Source organism: Prionailurus viverrinus, chromosome F2 (assembly GCF_022837055.1).
Source record: "Prionailurus viverrinus isolate Anna chromosome F2, UM_Priviv_1.0, whole genome shotgun sequence".
NCBI classification, from domain to species: domain Eukaryota; kingdom Metazoa; phylum Chordata; class Mammalia; order Carnivora; family Felidae; genus Prionailurus; species Prionailurus viverrinus.
This window is the reverse complement of record NC_062578.1, coordinates 54,620,069-54,639,934: the sequence shown is the minus strand read 5'-3', so window position 1 is coordinate 54,639,934 and position 19,866 is coordinate 54,620,069. Positions and strand designations below refer to the sequence as shown.

Sequence of the window (19,866 nt, the reverse complement as noted above, 5' to 3'; positions counted from 1 at the left end):
CAGTTTTCCTTTCTTTTCTTTTGTTTGTTTATTTTTGAGAGTCTGCACGTGCATGCCCACACCAGTGGGGTAGGGGCAGAGAGAGGGGGGGACAGAGGATCTGAAGCAGGCAGGCTCAGACTCATGAACTATGAGATCATGACCTGAGCTGAAGTCAAGACGCTCAGCCTACTGAGCCACCTAGGTGCCCCTATTTCAGTTTTCTTAAAGCAATGTAATATTTTTAAAAATTACTTTTTGAGAGTTAGTGAGACAGAGCATGAGTCTGAAGCAGGCTTCAGGCTCTGAGCTGTCAGCACAGAGCCCAACATAGGGCTCGAACTCACGAACCGTGAAATCATGACCTGAGTCGAAGCTGGACACTTAACCGACCGAGCCACCCAGGTGCCCCAACAATGTAACATTTTTAAATCTAAGGGGCAAATTAGGATTTTAGTAAGTAAGGAATTAATTTCTCCAGAGCCACAGTTTTTGAAGGTGGGAAAGAATGACACAGAGTTATACTAATAAGTATATTGTGATACTTCTGTCTAAATCTCAACAGGTGGCCTTTAGTTCCAGGTAAACAAACATGAACTTAATAAATATATTTATATCTTATAAAATACTTTTATCAGATCAGATACCTACAAAGATCAGGCTTTAATTATTTGAGAAAAACCAAGAAGGCCTTAGAACCAAATGGCTTACCTTCCTAAGTTATATTAAATGGTATACTACCAAATTGTAGTAATTCAAAAAACTAAACAAAAAACATGATAAATAACCAGAACAACGATACCCTGTTTAGAGGGGACCTTTGCAGGCCTTTGTAGTGGCAGATTCAGATATTAATTGGACATTGTGACATTTTCTGCTTTGGCCTCCAGTGATAATTTTTTTTTTTCTTTTTTCCCCTTCCTTCCTTCCTTCCTTCCTTCCTTCCTTCCTTCCTTTTTCTTTTCTTTCTTCCTTTCTTCTTTCTTTCTTTCTTTCTTTCTTTCTTTCTTTCTCTTTCTTTTTTTCTTTCTTTCTACTGAGGCAGTATGGTATATAGCATAGCTACCTGAAACACTTGGAAGGAAAGTGATGGGCAGGAGAGATATGAATGAGAACTTATTATTATCAAGCTGTGGATTCTGTTGGTTTTGATCAGGAAGAGACACACTGACCGAACTCACCTTCAGCTTAAAAATAGCACCACATACTCTGCCAGAAGGAAATTCATATGGGTTTATAATTTATTTGGTTTCTGCTGTGTACATCCCCATGGTGCATATTAGTTTTTAGTAATATTTGTTAAATCATAAATTTAAATCTTCTTCATGCCCTCTTTAGTATACATTGGTGTAATGAAATAAGCACGCTCTGAGATGTTTGCAGTGAATAATAGTTTTAACTGGGGTCTGGGAAGAGGGGGAACGGGATAGGGTTTGGACTTGGGCTTTCACTGAGGTGGGAGGGATACTGTGGAGTACTGGTCACTTTAAGAGAAGCAACTTAGGAGAGTTTTGAGACTTTGGGGAAATTGGTGTAACAGAGGAGGCTAAAGGTACGAGTGGTTAGGGGGCACAATAGAGCATACGGGGGTCAAGGAAGGGCAGTGATGACTGAAGTGTAGGAAGAGAAACAAAGGGAGATAGGAAGACTGCCTGCTTTACAGATGTATTGCCTCTAGTATGATGGGTTGCTGTGTATCAGCAGTACCACGTTTGAGTTGCTAGGCTCGTTCAGGAGACAGGAGCCTTCAGCCTAACCATTTATAAAAGTTTAGACATCGACTCCGCGGTCTCATTCCACCCCTTTCACTCACATGAGAGATAGAGAAGAGGAGGAAGCAATAAACTAGCTATTTGTACCTGACAAAACTCAACCATTTTTCCTTCTTCCTTTTTGTCTCCCAAGGTCAACCAACTGAAACCTAGCTTTATCATCTCAGTTTTGAGTATGTGAGGTATTTTTGGTTGATACTGCTGTTTTCTGTTTATGGAAGACTGTAGAATGGATTCCAAAGGTCTACTATTTGAAAATTTGAGAAGAGGTGCTCAAACATTTAGGGAAATTGACATTAAAGCACACTTTTCTTTATAAGGCTTTCAACTAGGAGCAGATAGTAAGAGATTCTAGATAAAAGGATTCCCCCCCCCCCCCAGAAAAAGGTTTTTTTTTTAAACTAATTTTTGTCATTTGGATGTTTTCCTTCAACTCATTTATTTGAAAATCTTGCTTAGTCGACAGTCTTAAAATATCTTTGATTTGTTATTTACTCTTAAATAAAATACAGTAGTCTTTTAGATTATGTGTTTGTGATATAAAAAAGAATTTGTTAAGATTTTATGTCTCTATGATGCCTAAACTTGCTCTTTAAAAAGAAACTTTAATATTATATTTAAATAGTTTGTTGAATTATAAGTTTTTTATTATAACTTTTAAATGTAAATGGGCTCTTTTGTTTTAGAGAAATAAGAGTTTTAGTGATATGTTCTCCAATTCCTTTGCCTCTGACCTTTGCAGACTTCCAGGAACAAATAGGAACAAACCAAAACAAAAACAATAGGAAAAAAACATACACACGCACATGCGCACACCTGTGCACCAGTATGCACAATATTCAGAAAGTAAGAGGAACAAAGGAAAAATAAATCATATATGAGATAGGAGAAGAGACGAGGGAGACCTGCTTCTCTTCTGTAGAGCACTGTAACTTAGTAATTCTTTTCTAGGAGGTCACTTCTAGTTCTCTTTCTCCTTTTGATGCTGTTTAGATGCCTTATTGTTTACCTTGTTTTTAAGCCAAGAGTACTGGCCAGTTTTCTCTGTGAAATAAATAGGTGTCTTTCAGAAGTTCTTTTTCAAAGAATATCAGTTGAACTTGCAACCTTTATTTAAAGGCTTTTCGCATTTTTCTACTCCTTGTAATAAATAGCATCCAATTAGTTGTTATATTGTCAGAATTTTGTGCATTCCCGCTGTGCTGTGTTTGTAATATGTACATTTCTGTGTGTGTGTGTAATCTTTTTTTATTTTAGATTATGTTTAATGAAGAGCTTGGGAATCCTTTTATCATAATTCACAGTATCTCATTGATGAACGCTGAAGAACATTCAATAACTACCTTACTTCTTCGAATAGAGAAAGAAGAATTGGATATGAAAGGAAGTGGATTTTACGTTTCTTTGGAGTGGGTCACTATCAGTAAGAAAAATAAAGGTAAAATATAACTACAATGTGAATCCACAGGGGTTGGTGCCATTTAGTAGATTTTGAAATGCAAAGCTGTTCCTGTAAATGCTGTTGTTGCTGTGATTCTAATACCCCACATCTAGTGGGATGAATTCCTATAGATAATTTCTCCTCAGGTATATATTGTTATAGAAACAATAACTTCCGGGGCGCCTGGGTGGCTCAGTCGGTTAAGCGGCCGACTTCGGCTCAGGTCGTGATCTCGCAGTCCGTGAGTTTGAGCCCCGCGTCGGGCTCTGTCCTGACAGCTCAGAGCCTGGAGCCTGCTTCTGATTCTGTGTCTCCCTCTCTCTCTGCCCCTTCCCCCATTCGTGCTCTGTCTCTGCCTTTCAGAAATGAATAAATGTTTAAAAAAAAAAAAACACAATAACTTCCACAGTTATGCCTTTTTGTATAAAAGGAGACATTCTTATAATTTTGAAAGAATTTAAAGTGTATAATTTCAGTATATACAAGACTGTACACATATATTCTAATGTGTATATGTATCACATACAAGGATTACGTATATAATTAAATGTAAATTATAAATTGTAGAAAAGTCTTGACTCTTGGGCTGTTTGAAACTATCAGACTTCTAACTTGGACATTAGAAATTATTTTTCACTGTATTAATTAGGATTCCTTTAATGGTGTGGACTTGTTCTTCACCAGTGCTTAGTTCTTACTATTGTTGAAAACTAAGGGAGCTTGTTTCCATGACTCTCTGCCCTTTTTCTAAGTTTTTATTAACTTACATAACTTACGGGCCTTAAATTACATTACAGTTGACCCTTGAACAATAGGTTTAAATTGTGTAGTTTAAACTGTAGAGTTCAGGTCCACGTATACATGGATATTTTTTGATACAGGACATTACTGTAAATGTATTTTCTCTTCCTTATGAGTTCTTGAATAACCCTTTCTTTATTCTAGCTTACTTTATTTTTAAAAATACAGTATATAATATGTATACAAAGTATATGTTAACTGACTGTTTTTGTTATCAGTAAATCTTCCAATCAATAGTAGGCTATTAGTAGTTAAGTTTTTGGGGAGTCAAAGTTATATGCAGATTTTTGGCTGCATGGGGGAATCTGTGTGGTTTTTTTTTTTTTTTTTTTTAATGTTTGTTTTTGAGAGAGAGAGAGAAACTTTGAGGGGAAGAGAGAGAGGGAGACAAAGGATTGAAGCAGGCTGGGTGCTGACAGCAGAGAGCCTGATGTGGGCTCAAACTGAACCATGAGATCATGACCTGAACCAAAGGCAGGCGCTTAACCAGTTGAGCTACCCAGCATCTCTCATGTCATTTCTTAAGGTTTCATTCTTTTCACCCCCTTAAGTATTATTTATATAATTGTTATTCTTTTCCTTTTTCTTTTTCAATGAATATAACAGCAGTGCTTTTCTAAACTGTGTTGAGTGGAACATTTGATAAACAATGTTTTGTAGTTAAATTGAAAATATGGGCATATAATAGCCCTATTTCACATTAAACATGTTGAAGATTCTAAAAATGTTGAGTAAAAAAAAAAAAAGACAATTAGAGCAAGCATTTCCCAGCTCATTTAACCATGGAGTTCACTTGAAATCCACATGTTATTTTCTGTTGCACACATGTTGGGAAAAGCCACCCTGTAAACCATGTAGTATCTAAGTCTGGGTGTTTGGCATCCGGTAGGACTCTTTCCCTTACACGTACCTGTGCAGGAAGCATAGGAGTTTTTAGTTCATTCATAAATTTACAAGTCTTTTCTTAAATATGTGTGAAATGAAGGTGAATGTAGGTGAAGATTTAGAGGAAAACAAGGACATATATTTAAAACAGATTGTATCATTATGTATAACACGTGACATTGGGTTACAATTTTTTACTACTTATTGTGAAGCTTGTTAAAGTAGTACAGCTCACTCTAATAGAGTAACAGTGTAAGTAAAGGTAAGGGCACACACAAAACCAAACCTGTTTTCAAGAATAAATTCAGTTATTTTACCAGTAATTTTCATGATACAGTTAATTTTATATCTTTTCTTTATATCTCATATCTTAAATTTTATATCTTAAAATCAAGTATTGGGGCACCTGGGTGGCTCAGTTGGTTAACTGTCCTACTCTTGATTTCAGCTCAGGTCATGATATCACAGTTCATGAGTTTGAGACCTGCATTGGTCTCTGTGCTGTCAGCAGGGAGCCTGCTTGAGATTCTTTCTCCCTCTCTCTCTCTGCCCCTCCCCCATGAGTATACATGCGTGCTTTCTCTCTAATTAAATAAACATTTTTTAAAAAATTAAGTATTGGGGCACCTGGGTGGCTCAGTTGGTTAAGCATCCGACTTTGGCTCAGGTCATGATCTCGTGGTTTGTGAGTTTGAGCCCCGTGTCGTGCTCTGTGCTGACAGCTCAGAGCCTGGAGCCTGCTTCAGATTCTGTGTCTCCCCCTCTCTCTGCCCCTCCCATGCTCATGCTCTGTCTCTCAGTAATAAATAAATATTTTAAAAAATTAAAAAAAATTAAGTATCATTATTTATGCTTGATTCATTAGGCATATAGGTCTGAATCATTTCTACCATAAACATTTCATTTTAAGGAAACCCCCTTAAGTAGCTAGAATGAGCAGAAAAATAGTCCACACCATACCTTTACTTTATCCTTTGTTTGTGGCTCTTTTGAGCAGATGCCTATCATGTACCTGCTGGGGAAGTAGAAAGGCTGTAGTAAAGGAAAAGGTAGATCATTCAGAAGCTGATATTTAGGTAAGTCAGTCACTTTAAAGTCTAGAGCACTGGTATCCAATGGAAATTTCTGCAAAATGGACATGTTTTATGTGTGTGCCATTTAATACAGTAGCAGCTACCCATGTGTGGCTGTAGAACATTTGAAATGTGACTAATGTGACTGAGGAATTGAATTTTAAATTTTACTTAATTTTCGTTAAATAGCCACTATGGCCAGTAGCTACCACATTGGAAAGCACAATCTAGAGCAAATTTCATCAGAGCTGGTATTTTAAAGTAGGGGTGAATTTATAGAAAATTAGGTTATAAACTTTTTTAGCCCTATGAAAAGACTCTTGATAGCATGCCTTTTAATAGTACACTTAAAATACTTAATTTTAGGGGCGCCTGGGTCGCTTGGTTAAACGTCCAGCTTCGGCCCAGGTCATGATCTTCCTGTCCCTGAATTCAAGCCCCACCTGCATTGGGCTCTGTGCTGACATCTTAGAGCCTGGAGCCTGCTTGGGATTCTGTCTCCTTTGCCCTCTGCCCCTCCCGTGCTTATGCTCTCTTTCTCTCTCAAAAATAAATAAATGTTAAAAAAAATACTTAATTTTAATTAAAATTAATATATAAATATTTTCAGGATATTTTATAATATAGTGTTTTATTTATAATTTTTTGTTCTAAAATACTTTCTTTTTTTACAGACAATAAAAAATATGAAATCATTAAGCGTGATACTCTCCGTGGAAAGTCAGTGCCGCATTATGCCGCTATTGAGCCTGATGGGAAAGGTCTGATGATTGTCTCCTACAAGTCCTTCACATTTGTACATGTTGGTCAAGATCTTGAAGAAAATAAGAATGACAACTTGTCTGAGAAAATCAAAGGTAATTTTAGTGTTCATAGAGCTCATGTGTGTTTATGTACGTTTATGTCTGGTTTGTCTTACTGGTTAGGTTATGGGTTCTACCGGGACTAGATAGAGGCTTAATTTTCCTTTGTATTTCTCAGAATTGTCTTTTGTAAAATGTGCTACCTAAATAGTGTGAATTGTTTTAATCAGTAATTTCGTAATTACCAAAAATGTTTTTAAAAAATTACGCCTTTATGAGATGTTTAGTAAATACTTATTAAATGAATAAATAATGTTTGTTATTGGTGTTTGTGAAGCTACCATATTAGTATTGAATATATTAATCTTTTAAAATAAGCTAAACTGTGTTGATTATAGGTATATACTAGTGTACGTGTTCTGAATTTTTAGTGCTAAGCTTTAAAAAAAAGTTCTTGAGGGCCTAATTGTTAAGTTTTTCCAATGTTAAAATGAATAAACGGATGAAGTTAATGTTTTAGAATGAGGACAGTAACAAAGTCTTTAAAATTTATATTTACATAGGAAGAATACTCTTACATTCAAGAGAATATCCCCCTGTAATCATTTCTATTCATAATCCTGATGTTTACAACCAGAGAATAGTATATTTTACTTGAGATTTTTGCAATATTTTCAATTATACATATTAATCTTTGAATGTCCCTTTTTGTTAATTATATAAAATAAAAATTAGTTTCACTATATTTATTTAGAACTTTCTAAAGAAAAAAATTCTTTGAAAAGTATTTGAAAATAGGGATGCCTGGGTGGCTCAGTTGGTTGGGCATCTGACTTTGGCTCAGGTCATGATCTCAGGGCGTGTGAGTTCGAGCCCCATGTCAGGCTCTGTGCTGACAGATACTTCTGTGCTTCAGATACTGTGTCTCCCTCTCTTTCTGCCCTCCCCCACTCATGCCTGTCTCTCTCTTAAAAATAAATAAACAAGCAAACAAAAAAAGAAAAGTATTTGAAAACATTAATGTAATAAATATTTTTAAAATATTTTCCACAGATTCATAAATGATATGCACCTTTGAATAAGAGAGTTATGCTTTGATGGCCTTTTATTTAGCCTTTTAACAACTTGGTTTCCCATGTGATGTGTTTTAATGTTAGATTATCTCTAAGATCCCTCTCTGAATAAGTTCTACTACTCTGTCTCAATTATACTGTTAAACTTTTCTAGAGCTTAGCCAAAAAGCTATTCATATCTCTAGACCACATGCCCCTTAGAACTCTTGGTGAGCAATTGCAAAGGAAATGAAAGAATGCCCTAATCTCTGGAAACATTCTGCCTAGTACCTGAAACTATGTGGTTCCAAGACAGATTGTAGCGTAGGAGGGATACGACATCTGTTTAAATCATAACTATCAGGTGTTGTTTTTCTTGTTGACATCTCACATTATATTTTGATTTCCTTCTGAATCCATTAACGTCTTTCCTTCCCTTTGAGTGTGAACCTCAAATCCCTTGTATTTTTCTGTGTACCTTGTAATAAACATACTTTACCTATAAAGGAGAAATGTAATTTTTAAAAAATTATGGATAGTTTGTCATTTATAGCATGCTTTCTTTTAAGTAATCATCTGAGAATATATATGGGTTTCATTTTCTATAAACCTCAAGAAGACTGATATTGTCTGTTGCCAATTTGGTGTTGTCATAATGATATAAGTAAGAGCATTTTCTTAGAAAGACTTAAAACAATTTCCAAAACATAGGCACTTAGCAACCAACAGTTGAAAAAATTATTTAGTTGTTTGTATAACTTTTAGTGGAGAGAAGCTTAAAAAATTCTGGCTTTCCATTTAGTCTACTTCCATGGACTTTAAGTTTTACTAGAAGCTCATGTGATTTTGCAGACTCCTCCCCTTTCCATATCTGGCAGAAGTTACCCATTGAATCATTGTTACTTATAAACTGCCTTGTTAACTTTTGTGGTAGACAGAAAATTGAGTAAAACAGGTAACTTGCCTTAAGGAGCTTATAGTTATCAATCTTTTAAGCTGTAGTTCAAACTTTCTCAGTGAATTTATACTAAAAGTACTTCTAAAGAGATAACAGAGAAGATCTAAGAGCCTGCTTAAAGGAATATGATGCAAGTTAGAAATTAATCCAAAGTAACAATTTTATCCTGAAAATTTATGCATTTTTATGCTTATTCCTATAGTATCATGCTTGTTAAATTTTATTTAACATCAAATAGAAGTGACCCTTTAAGAAGATACATCATACTTACTTACTATTATATCTTTGAGCATAGCTAGTACTTAACAAAGTTTTTACACAAAACAGCACAAAAATAAAAAAAATGATACCCCCCTCAGAAAAGAATAATAACCCGCATTTACTGAGAGTTTATAATATATGTAATAACAGGATTGATATTGAATATTTTATATGCATTAACTCATTAAATATTTTATATGCATTAACTCATTTAAATTTTAACAGTTCTGTGAGATAATGTCACATTTTGTTATTTTATTTTACAGATTAGGAAAAAGAAGGTAGTAGATAAAGTTGCATACCAAGATTAATAAGTGGTTGAGCCAAGATTCAAGACCTAGGACTAGTCAACTCTGGAGTACTAGTTACTAACCACTATGTTATATTCCTTTCTGATGAGTGTGTGGACAGATTAATGTTTATGGATATCATTAAGCAAATAATTATTTACTTCTTAGCAAATATTTATTCTTTTTGCATTTAAGCCCTATTTTCTTATTTCATCCTATGGGTATTTCAACCTGTAGCATGATGAGTTTAAAGCTTTTTCTAAGAGAAGCCAAAGAGATCAAGAAGGAGGTGAAGGGAGGATACTTTTATTGGGAACTTGGACAAAATACACTGGCAGCCGTTGAATTTCCTGTGAAATTGCTTTCATGTGCAAAGTTGCAGAGTAGAATTTATAAATATATATATCTTTTATTTTCATGTGGGTATGTATCTCACCAAATAATAGTTGTCTTCTGTATCACAGAGTTAGGGCACATGAGTTAGGGCAAATCAAAGCAATGGTGAAAGTTTCAGACAGTGGTTTATGACATATTTGTTACTCCTTTGAAGTAGGAATCTGCTGTGTGTGTAAAGGGAAGAGAAAGGAGGAAGAAAAGGGGAAACTGGGAGGCAGGGAGAGAATGAATGGGGATAAAGGATTGCTGTCATTAGTATTTTATGAGTGCTTATGTCTTGGAGCATTAGGTAAGCCTGGAAGAGGAAATGTCAAGTGCAGTTGTTATAACTCTGAAAATTCCCCCAAAAGATCTGTATGTGTTTGTTTATGATTACTTTGTTTTGTAAGAAGATCACTAGCAATTATGCTAAGATTCCTTTAGATAGGTGTTCTTTTGTGTGCTCCAGTGTCTCATTTTGTGTGTTCTGGTCTCCACTTTTTTATTACATAATGTATTTTTCTTTTCCCAATAGAACCTCTGTATTACTGGCAACAGACTGAAGATGATTTGACAGTAACTGTACAACTTCCAGAAGGCAGTTCTAAGGAGGACATTCAAGTACAGTTTTTGCCTGATCACATCAACATTGTGCTGAAGGGTCAGAGGTTTTTGGAAGGAAATCTCTATTCATCTATTGATCAAGACAGCAGTACATGGATGATTAAAGATAATAGGTATACAGATAGAGTTGTATTTATATTTAAAAAAAATTTTTTTTTTTTTATCCCTTCTACAGTGGTTATACCAAAGTTGACTACTACTACAATAGGTCTGTCTGTATTGCTGATTCTTGCTTAAGACAGAATAAAAATGGAATTACTGTATGAAAATACATGATTATCATTAAGATTAAAAATGCTAGTAAAGTTATAGTTTGTATTCTATGGTAGGTCTGTCTGTATTGCTGATTCTTTCTTAAGACAGATTAAAAATGGAATTACTGTATCAAAATACATGATTATCATTAAGATTAAAAATGCTAGTAAAGTTATAGTTTGTATTCTATGGTAGAGTTTTTATTATCAGCTCTGGAAAAATAATGACAGTAGTAACAGTAATAATAGATAAAAATGGTTATTTGTTTTAATTAATACTCTAAAATTTTTTTAAGAGAAAAATCTCTTTTTATTGACTTCAGTTTGCCAACTAGATAATACATTCCCATTCTTTAAATTTGAATATACATAAAAGGGTACACAGTGTGAAGGCTCCCTCCAGCCCAGACCCTCCAGCCATCCTTCCCCTCATGCCCATAACCACTGTTCATAGTTTTCCTTCTACAGGTATTTTATGCATATTCAAGCAGATATATGTCTGTTTTTTGAACAAAAAAGGTTTTAAAACGTAACTATACATAGTTTTACAGCTTGCTTTTGTTGACTTTCAATAGCAATCTTGAAGAACTTTCTATAATGTATATATAATGATTTATTCTCCTTTATGGCTATTTATGATATTTTACTTTGTCACCCACAGTCATTTTTAAAAAATGGTCCTTTATTGTTGGATATTTTGACTGCAGTCTTTTGCTACAGTGAATAACTTTCATATGTATATAAAAGAATTTCATGTGTGCAGGAATATATATGGAGGACTCCTACAAGTGGAGTCAATATTTCTTTGAAAATTATAGAGAATATTTTTTTAATGTAAGTTAGCTGTGTACATTTTTTTGTAATTGTGTGTTCAGGACACAAGAGAAATAGATGATATGGTCAACTTATCCAAACAGAACTTTTCAGTACAGCAAAACTGAGAATTTCTTCTCTTCCAAAAAAACCATTAAGAAAACAGAACCGGGCCATGGACTGGGAAAAAAATATTTTCATTATGCATATAAAACAAAGGAATTGCATTCTCCATATATAAGAAACCTTGTTAGAAATTTATAATTAAAAGATAACCCAATTTTAAATATGGTCGAATGATTTGAATTGACGTATCATGATAGATGATATTTGAATAGCTAGTTAAGCATATGAAAAAATAGAGGGAAAGGCACATTAAAGCTAGATGAGACACCAGTGCATGGCTAAAACTAGACAGCTTATGGTATCAAATGTTGACAAGAATGTGGATCACCAGCCTCTTGTACATTGCTGGTGGGAGGGAAAAATGATAGTCACTTTGGCAAACTGTTTAGCAGTTTCTTAGGCTAAGCATATATATACCCACTTAGTAACCCAGAAATTCTACTAGATATTAGTACTCAGTAGTACACAATAGAATGCTACTCTGCGATACAAGAGAATGGTGTGATAAACACAGCAGTGTGAATGAATCTCAGAAACATGCAGAGTGAAAGAAGCCAGAGACAAAAAATGTGCATACAGTGTGAGTCCAAACATGTGGAGTTGGCAAACTGGCAAAACCATCTCTGGTGATACAAATCAAGACAGTGGTTACCTCTAGGGTGTAGGGGGACTGACTAGAAAAGGGACACAAGGGAACTTTCTGGTTGATTGAATAGCTTCCTTGGGCGATAAGGGTATGTGCATTTGTGAAATTCCATGAATTCTGTACTTCATATCTGAATTTAGTCTGTAAAAACCTCAGTGAAAGGAATATGCAGAAAAATAGGTAAAGATTAAGTTTCTTATAAAACTATAACCCTTTGCTCCTACTTTTTTGCCCCTTTGTAAATCTTTCATTATAGATTGTTAGTAATTATTACATTCTGTGATGGGTTAATGGATGGTTTTGGGCACTTAATTTAAGAAATGGTCAGATTTGGGGGCGCCTGGGTGGCTCAGTCGGTTAAGCGTCCGACTTTGGCTCAGGTCATGATCTCGCGGTTCGGGAGTTCAAGCCCTGCGTCAGACTCTGTGCTGATGGCTCAGAGCCTGGAGCCTGTTTCAGATTCTGTGTTTCCCTGTCTCTCTGACCCTCCCCCGTTCATGCTCTGTCTCTCTCTGTCTCAAAAATAAATAAACGTTAAAAAAAAAAAATTAAAAAAAAAAAAAGAAATGGTCAGATTTGGTCAGAAGTGGGTTAAAATTAGTTATTTTTACTTTAAATATAATTTTCAATTTGTAATATAGGACACATATGAGTCTTCGATTTGAGTCTAAATATTGGAAGTCTGAGAAATAGGTATCTAGTTCAAAAAATTTGAAGCTATATGCTTTTATATCCTGAATTCGTTTTATTGATGGGGAAATTTGGCGACTTTTCTTTTTTAATGTGGTAAGATAAATAGATTCATGAGTAAATGATGTTGTTTATAATTTTTTGAGAATTATTGAACTAAGAATCCAATATTCAATGAATTCAACAAAAAAAGAATAATGATTTCCATGAATCTGATGCTTTGTCTTTCTCTCTTTTTGGATGTATTTTTTTTTTTAACTGTTCTAATAATTCTTGCTAACCAGTTTTAATCATGGTATATTTAAATAATCACTGCAGTCCTTCCACATTTTTCATAATCACTCCTGCAAATGTTTACAAAAATATTTTTATTGTAATTCTCAGGAAAGTATTACTGTTTCAGAGGGAGAGTGAAAGATCTGAGCTAGATTAAAGTCTAATCTCATGGACATGATAGTTTTCGACAATCTCACCTTCAAGGTGATAAAAGTGGTTTCTAGAGTCCTGACCAATACTCAGTTATACCAATTGAATAAATACCTGATTTTGTTAACAGTTTATCCGTTTACCTGGATAATGAAGATGTGGAAAAGGACACCCAGATGAGAAGTACCCTGGAATCTAATGTGTCCACTAATCACCGTCTGACTATAGCTAGGTTACCACAGTAAAACACATGGTTTTTGGTTCATTCTTCATGAACTTTGGCATACTAACACACTGAGTTCGTAACAGAATCTGATAAAATTACTCTTTATTTAAAAAAATATATATATTTTTTTATTTTGAGAGAAGGGGAGAATCCCACACAGGCTCCACGCTAGTGCAGAGCCTGATATGGGGCTTAATCCCATGATCTGAGCTGAATTTGAGTCAGACGCTCAACTGAACTACCCAGACATCCCTATTTTTATTTTTTATTGAAGTATAATTAACATATGCTGTTATATCGGTTCCAGGTGTTCAGTATAATAATTCAACAACTTTATACTTTACTCAGTGCTCATCATGATAAGTGTACCCTTAATTCCCTTTACACTTTTTAATATACTTTAAAAGCTTAGTTATGTGAACGGTTCTTTAAGAAACATTTTATATTCTACTTAAACATATTTTATGTCCATGAGAGAGATTGAGGGTAGTATTTATAAATTGGCAAAGCAGCTATAACATACTGTTAAAGTAGGTCATCAAACAGTAACTTAGCAAAGGTTTAGAATAGCTGGACCTCACACAAATAGTTTCAGCATTTAATACATGAGCATAAACCTGTGTTGTTTTCCCATTAAATTTGAGGTACTTGATTACTATTTTACATTACAAAGGATAATTACAGTGATGTGTAGGTGGGGTCATTGGTTTAAAAACATGATTTTCTGTGCTTGATTAAATTATTCATATTTTTCATTTTCAAATGGTTAATGTTCCTTCTCACTTTGGGAGGATTTGTTAACTAGTCTGTAGGTTATTAATATATGGGGTTATATGTTCTTTTTGTCTGGATGGTAGGACATGATCCTAATTTTAAAATGTAGAAATGCAGTTGTGCTTAAAGGATTGCATTGATTAGGCGTGCAAACTTAACGATGGTTCAGAAATTCTCTATAACTGACATTATGTGAACTGTTTTTAACTTCTTTAGGTAGCAGCTGACTAAAACAGTATTTATACATTCTGGTCATGGTAAAATTTCTTTAATATTTACATGTATTTATTCAGAGAGGCAGAATAGTGCAGTAGTGAAGAGCATTGACTTGGAGCCACACTGCTTTACTAACTCATGACCTTGGCAAGTTACTTAACCTCTAAGTGCTTTTCTTTTCTTACTTTGTAAAATGAAGATGAAAATAGTACTTACTTTATTTGGTTGTGGTGAGCAATCAGTGAGTTAAAACATGTAAAGTGCTTAAGACAGCACCTGGCATATGGGAAGCATTAGATAAGTATGAGTTGCTGTCGCCGATTATTATCTTCATCATCATCATCCTTTTCAAGATTAGCTCTCTTTTAGAGAATAGATTATGATGGTAATTTTTAATGCTAATGATAGGAACTCATTACATAGAAAAGATGTTTTGCATCGTCTCAAAATAAGTAGTTTCAGAAAAAGTTAAAAGTGCTGTAATTAATTCATGAGGTGAAGATAATAACAGCCTTGAAAAATAACTGATAAGTTTGTATGTTCTGTTTGATAATTATGATTATAGTTATTATTGTGTCCTTGCAATTATTTCCTTGCAGTTGTGTTCCAGGGCATGGGTTAGTATGGCACACGTGTACCAAAGGTGGCACATGGGAAGGGTTGCTTTCCTATGGGATAGCTACCACCACCCCACTTTTCTCTGTGTTCTAGCAACGGCTGCGCCTACAGCAGCTTATTACTTGAATTTCTCTTCCTATTCAAGAGGCACGTGGGGCAACTCCCTGTGCTCCTATGTCCACGGTCTGCCCCGGCTCAGCTCTCATTCTCTTTCCTGCCACATGAAACCTTAATCTCAGTATTCCGTGATAGGCCCCTTTTAGTGTATTTGGAATTTGTTCAGTGGCCTAAATGTACAGAATTAGATTTTCATTTGATACAGACCACATTAACAACTTTTTTCTTATGTTACCAAATTTAATTATTTTATAATTTCTACTTTCTTTTCAATTCATTAAAATCTGTATTTTAAGAATTGATATTTGTGCTGATCTAACCTGCCTGATGTTTACATTAATATATATTATGGCTACTAGTTTAGGAAAATGAAGCTAATTATTGGCTTCATGCATAAAGAAGTACCTTTAGTTATAGTCAATTAATTTCACGTGCCCGCCCCAACCACCATCCTTGTTACCAGCACCATTCCCTAGTAAAAATATCTCAGAATCTTGGTGCCTGCATTTCTGTCTCTTAAGTTCAGTAATACACTGCATACCTGGACTACAACCGTATTTTCTAGGTGGTCTTACTCTTGCCAGTCACTCTTCTCATCAAGTCATGTGGCATACCATTTCCAGTGGTACTTTCTTGATTGTTTAGTAAGTATAAATTATTACCCTTGGATTATAGATTTTCCATCATATGCAATACCAAAATGAACACAAGTTTTGGCATCTTCTGGACACCAGGGTGGGTAGATTCAATGGAAGATTCTTCTGGTTGGTGTTGGTTATATAATTTGTATAGTTGGTTAATGTAACATTAAGCATGTTACAAGTAACTTCTTTTAATTTCTAGCTTGGAGATTTTCTTGATTAAAAAGAATGAAGGACTAACATGGCCAGAGCTAGTGGTTGGTGATAAACAAGGAGAGTTTATAAGAGACTCAGCCCAGTGTGCTGCTATAGCTGAACGTTTGATGCATTTGACCTCTGAAGAACTGGTAAGCAATTGTAATAGTAGGGTGACTTTCCAAAGGCCCGGAAGTATGTTATGTGAGGGTTGTGCCATGTTTTTCAAACATTATTTTACATTTACTAATGTTAGAGACACAGATGAGGCACAGACTGGTGTTTGAATGTAGGTTAAAATTCTAATATTCATTCCTTACACTATGTGAATACATATCTGTGTGTGTGGGATTGCTGTATAAGGTGGATGTGCATGTGTATATTTATATATATGTATACACACACATAGATACATATATATTCTCCTTTAGAAGAATCAGACCGATATTGGCAGGGACAAAATTAGGATTTTACTGTATACCTATGCTAGTAATCTTCTTGCCATCGTAAAATTTTCTAGGTTATCTTAGGATATCACGGGGGTATATATATACTACAATTAATTATGATTGACAAATTATTCATTGTAATGATTACAGTGATAATATACTACTCATTCAACTGTGACATTTTGTTGAAAATGTTCCAATCTGATAACTTTTAAGATAATGTTAAAAATTTGAATAAAGCAGGGGTGCCTGGGTGGCTCAATTGGTTAAGTGTCCAACTTCAGCTCAGGTCATGATCTCATGGTTCGTGGGTTAAAGCCCCGTGTGGGCTTTGTGCTGACAGCTCAGAGCCTGGAGCCTGCTTCAGATTCTGTGTCTTCCTCTCTCCTCCTCTCCCCTGCTCGTGCTCTTTCTCTGTCTCAAAAATAAACATTAAAAAAAATTTTTTTTTAATTGAATAAAACATTATACCAGAATTTCAGTTATATGTTTATTCACCAAAAATTATATCAGCACATGTACAATGTCTGACTTATTGCCATTTGGAGTTAGAGTGATGAGGAAAAAACTGTTAGGAGGTAGTTTATACTATAGGGTTAATTATATCCTAAAGTGGAAAGGAAATTAGAATATTGAAAGTAAATGTCTCTGTCAAAAGAAAACATGGCCAAAATGGAGAAACCAAGTTTCAAGTCTGCCAGCAATAGTTAAAAGTTTCAGGGGGCACCTGGGTGGCTCAGTCAGTTGAGTGCTCTACTTCGGCTCAGGTCATAATCTTACGGTGCTTGAGTTCAAGCCCCACATCAGGCTCACTGCTGTCACCACAGAGCCTGCTTCAGATCCTCGCCCCCCCCCCCCCCCCCCCCAGCCATTTACACTCTCTCAAAAGTAAAAAATGTTGAAAAAAAAATTTCAGGATCACTGGAAAGCATTTGTAAGACTGTGAAACTTTGATCTCCTAGCCCTGGTGTTAAAACAAGCCCATGCAGACTGCATTGCCCTATGTTCATTCATTCAGCAAGTATTTTTTGTGATAGGGCTCTGGGATATAATCATATAGTTACAGTAGTGGGGCTTGTTATGATATTGTAGATTATTGCTGCTAACTGCCTTTTAAACTTGATTATTTCAAGTGAATATTGGTATATATGAGTAAGTTATTTATGTCTGAACACCAGTGTATTTGGGAAGAGCATAGAATCTTGTTATCTGCAGCTGAAGGCTGTCTTGCGTGTTTCAAATCTTTATACTTTTTGTTATCTTTCTGCATTGGTTAGAACCTTTAATCCATTGTAAAATAGAAATGGTGAATAGTGAAAGCAGACATTCTTGCCTTATTTGTAAGCTTGGAAAAATGAATATTTCACTGTTAAGTATGGATTATTTTTGTCATGTTGAGGAAATTTTCTTCTATTATACTGAGTTTTTAATCATGAAGGCCATATAGAATTTTGTCAAATACACTTCATTTGTGGTGTAAACCTTACTTGGTCATGATGTATAATCCCTTTTAGGTATTACCAGTTTGGGTTTGCTAATATGTTATTGAGGAGTTTTGCATCTATATTTGTGAGGAATATTGGTCTGTAGTCTTTGTTTTTTCTTTTTACTGTCGTTATTCAGTTTTGGTATCTGGGTAATGCTGATGTCAAATGAAAAGGGAAGTGTTTCCTGCTTGTTCTATTTCTGGAAGAGTTTGTGTAGAGTTGGCATTATTTCTTTAAATATAGAATTTTCCAGTGAAACTGTCTGGACTGGAGTTTTCTTTTTTGGAAGTTTTTAACCATGAATTTAATTTCTTTATTAAATACAGGATTATACTGGGCATCTATTTCCTTTGGCTTTTTTTCAGTTTCCAGTTTCATTTGTTATTACATTGATTATTTTCTCCTTTTTGCTTACTTTGGATTTATTTTGCTCTATTTTTAAAAGTGAAAGTTTAGATGATTGATTTTTTTTAACCTACTTTTCTGTTGAAAGCATTTAATGCTATATACTTTATTCCAAACACTACTTGACCTACCTCCTCCAAAATTTCAGCCTGTCTTCTTAATCCCATTAAGGATGATTTGATTTGGTGCTGTCTTTCAGTATTTTATGTGGCTGATATTTATTCCTTGTTTGTTCTTTCTACTAGGGCAGAACTTTTCATGAATCTCAACTGAAAGTCTAGGATGTTTACCAGGGCTTCTCCGGTGTGGGCTCTGATCTCTAATTTTTGTCTCCCAAGCACTTTATTAATATCAGCACTCAGCTTTTGAGCCCCTTGCCTGCTTCTTTCCACTTGTCTTTTCCAGCACAGCTTGAAAATCAGTAAATGCCTAAAGACAAGTAGCAGAATCTTGGGTTCTCTTCTCTGCTGTTCCCCTTTCTCTGTAAACTTGTCCTGTTAAATTCTGGCTGCCTTGATAGTACTGAACTTTTTTTTTTTTTTAACATGTTATTTATTTTTGAGAGACAGCAGGGGAGGGGGAGAGAGAGACAGAGACAGAATCTGAAGCAGGCTCCAGGCTCTGAGCTGTCAGCACAGAGCCTAATACAGGGCTTGAACCCAAAAACCGTGCGATCATGACCTGAGCTGAAGTCGGATACTTAACTGAACCACCCAGGTGCCCTGATAGTCCTGAACTTTTCATTTTTGTCCTCTTGTCTTTAAGATATAGTTAATGGAAAAGGGAAAGGAGGTAGGAGTGCAGAGGGTGCCTTCTCTATGCTACTGGACATATATATTTTGAATCGCTGAAAAAATGGCCCCAGCTAATTGCTGATATTGCCTTCCCAGCCAATCATAGCAACCAGACTTGTTTCCATTGATATTTAGGCTGACTAAACTAGGTGGCTCTAAATCCCAGGTGGACATGGACAAGGTTCATCTTCTATCACTTCTGTAACTCCAGAGATTTAGTTTCAGAGATTTTCTCAGGTCATTTCATCAAGTTTTCAATAACATGACTGCATTTTGGCAAACGAGGTGTGTGGACATTTGGTCAGTTGTAGAATTATGGTTCTGTTACATACATGTGTATACATAATTCATAATGCATGTATATGTGCAATTTATCACTTCAGCCTTGTGATCCTTGTACTCTGTGAGGGATATAAGGCCAGAGAGTACTTCTTGCATTTAAGCAATGGAACATATTAAAAGTACCTTACATTTATCTCTACTTTTGGCTTATTATTAGCTACACCTTTGTTTTTGTATTAGTGTGTATGTGTGTATTTAGTGGTTGTTCTATTGTTTACACTGTACATCTTTAACTCATCACCATCTTTCTTCAAAAATTATTACATCATTTCACTGTAACTAAAGAGCTTCACAATATATTTCCATTTCTTCATCCTTTCTGTTATTCTCATC

At 35.0% G+C, this 19,866-nt stretch overlaps 1 protein-coding gene across 1 annotated transcript in view; it reads left to right on the top strand.

Annotated features, from left to right (window-relative positions):
* Positions 1-19,866, top strand: part of NUDCD1 (NudC domain containing 1) — a 76,193-nt gene that overhangs the window by 28,762 nt on the left and 27,565 nt on the right. The window contains exons 4-7 of the mRNA XM_047842285.1: positions 3,009-3,189; positions 6,626-6,808; positions 10,226-10,427; positions 16,064-16,208. Of these exons, the coding sequence (XP_047698241.1) occupies positions 3,009-3,189; positions 6,626-6,808; positions 10,226-10,427; positions 16,064-16,208 (711 nt within the window). The remainder of the gene's footprint in view (positions 1-3,008; positions 3,190-6,625; positions 6,809-10,225; positions 10,428-16,063; positions 16,209-19,866) is intronic.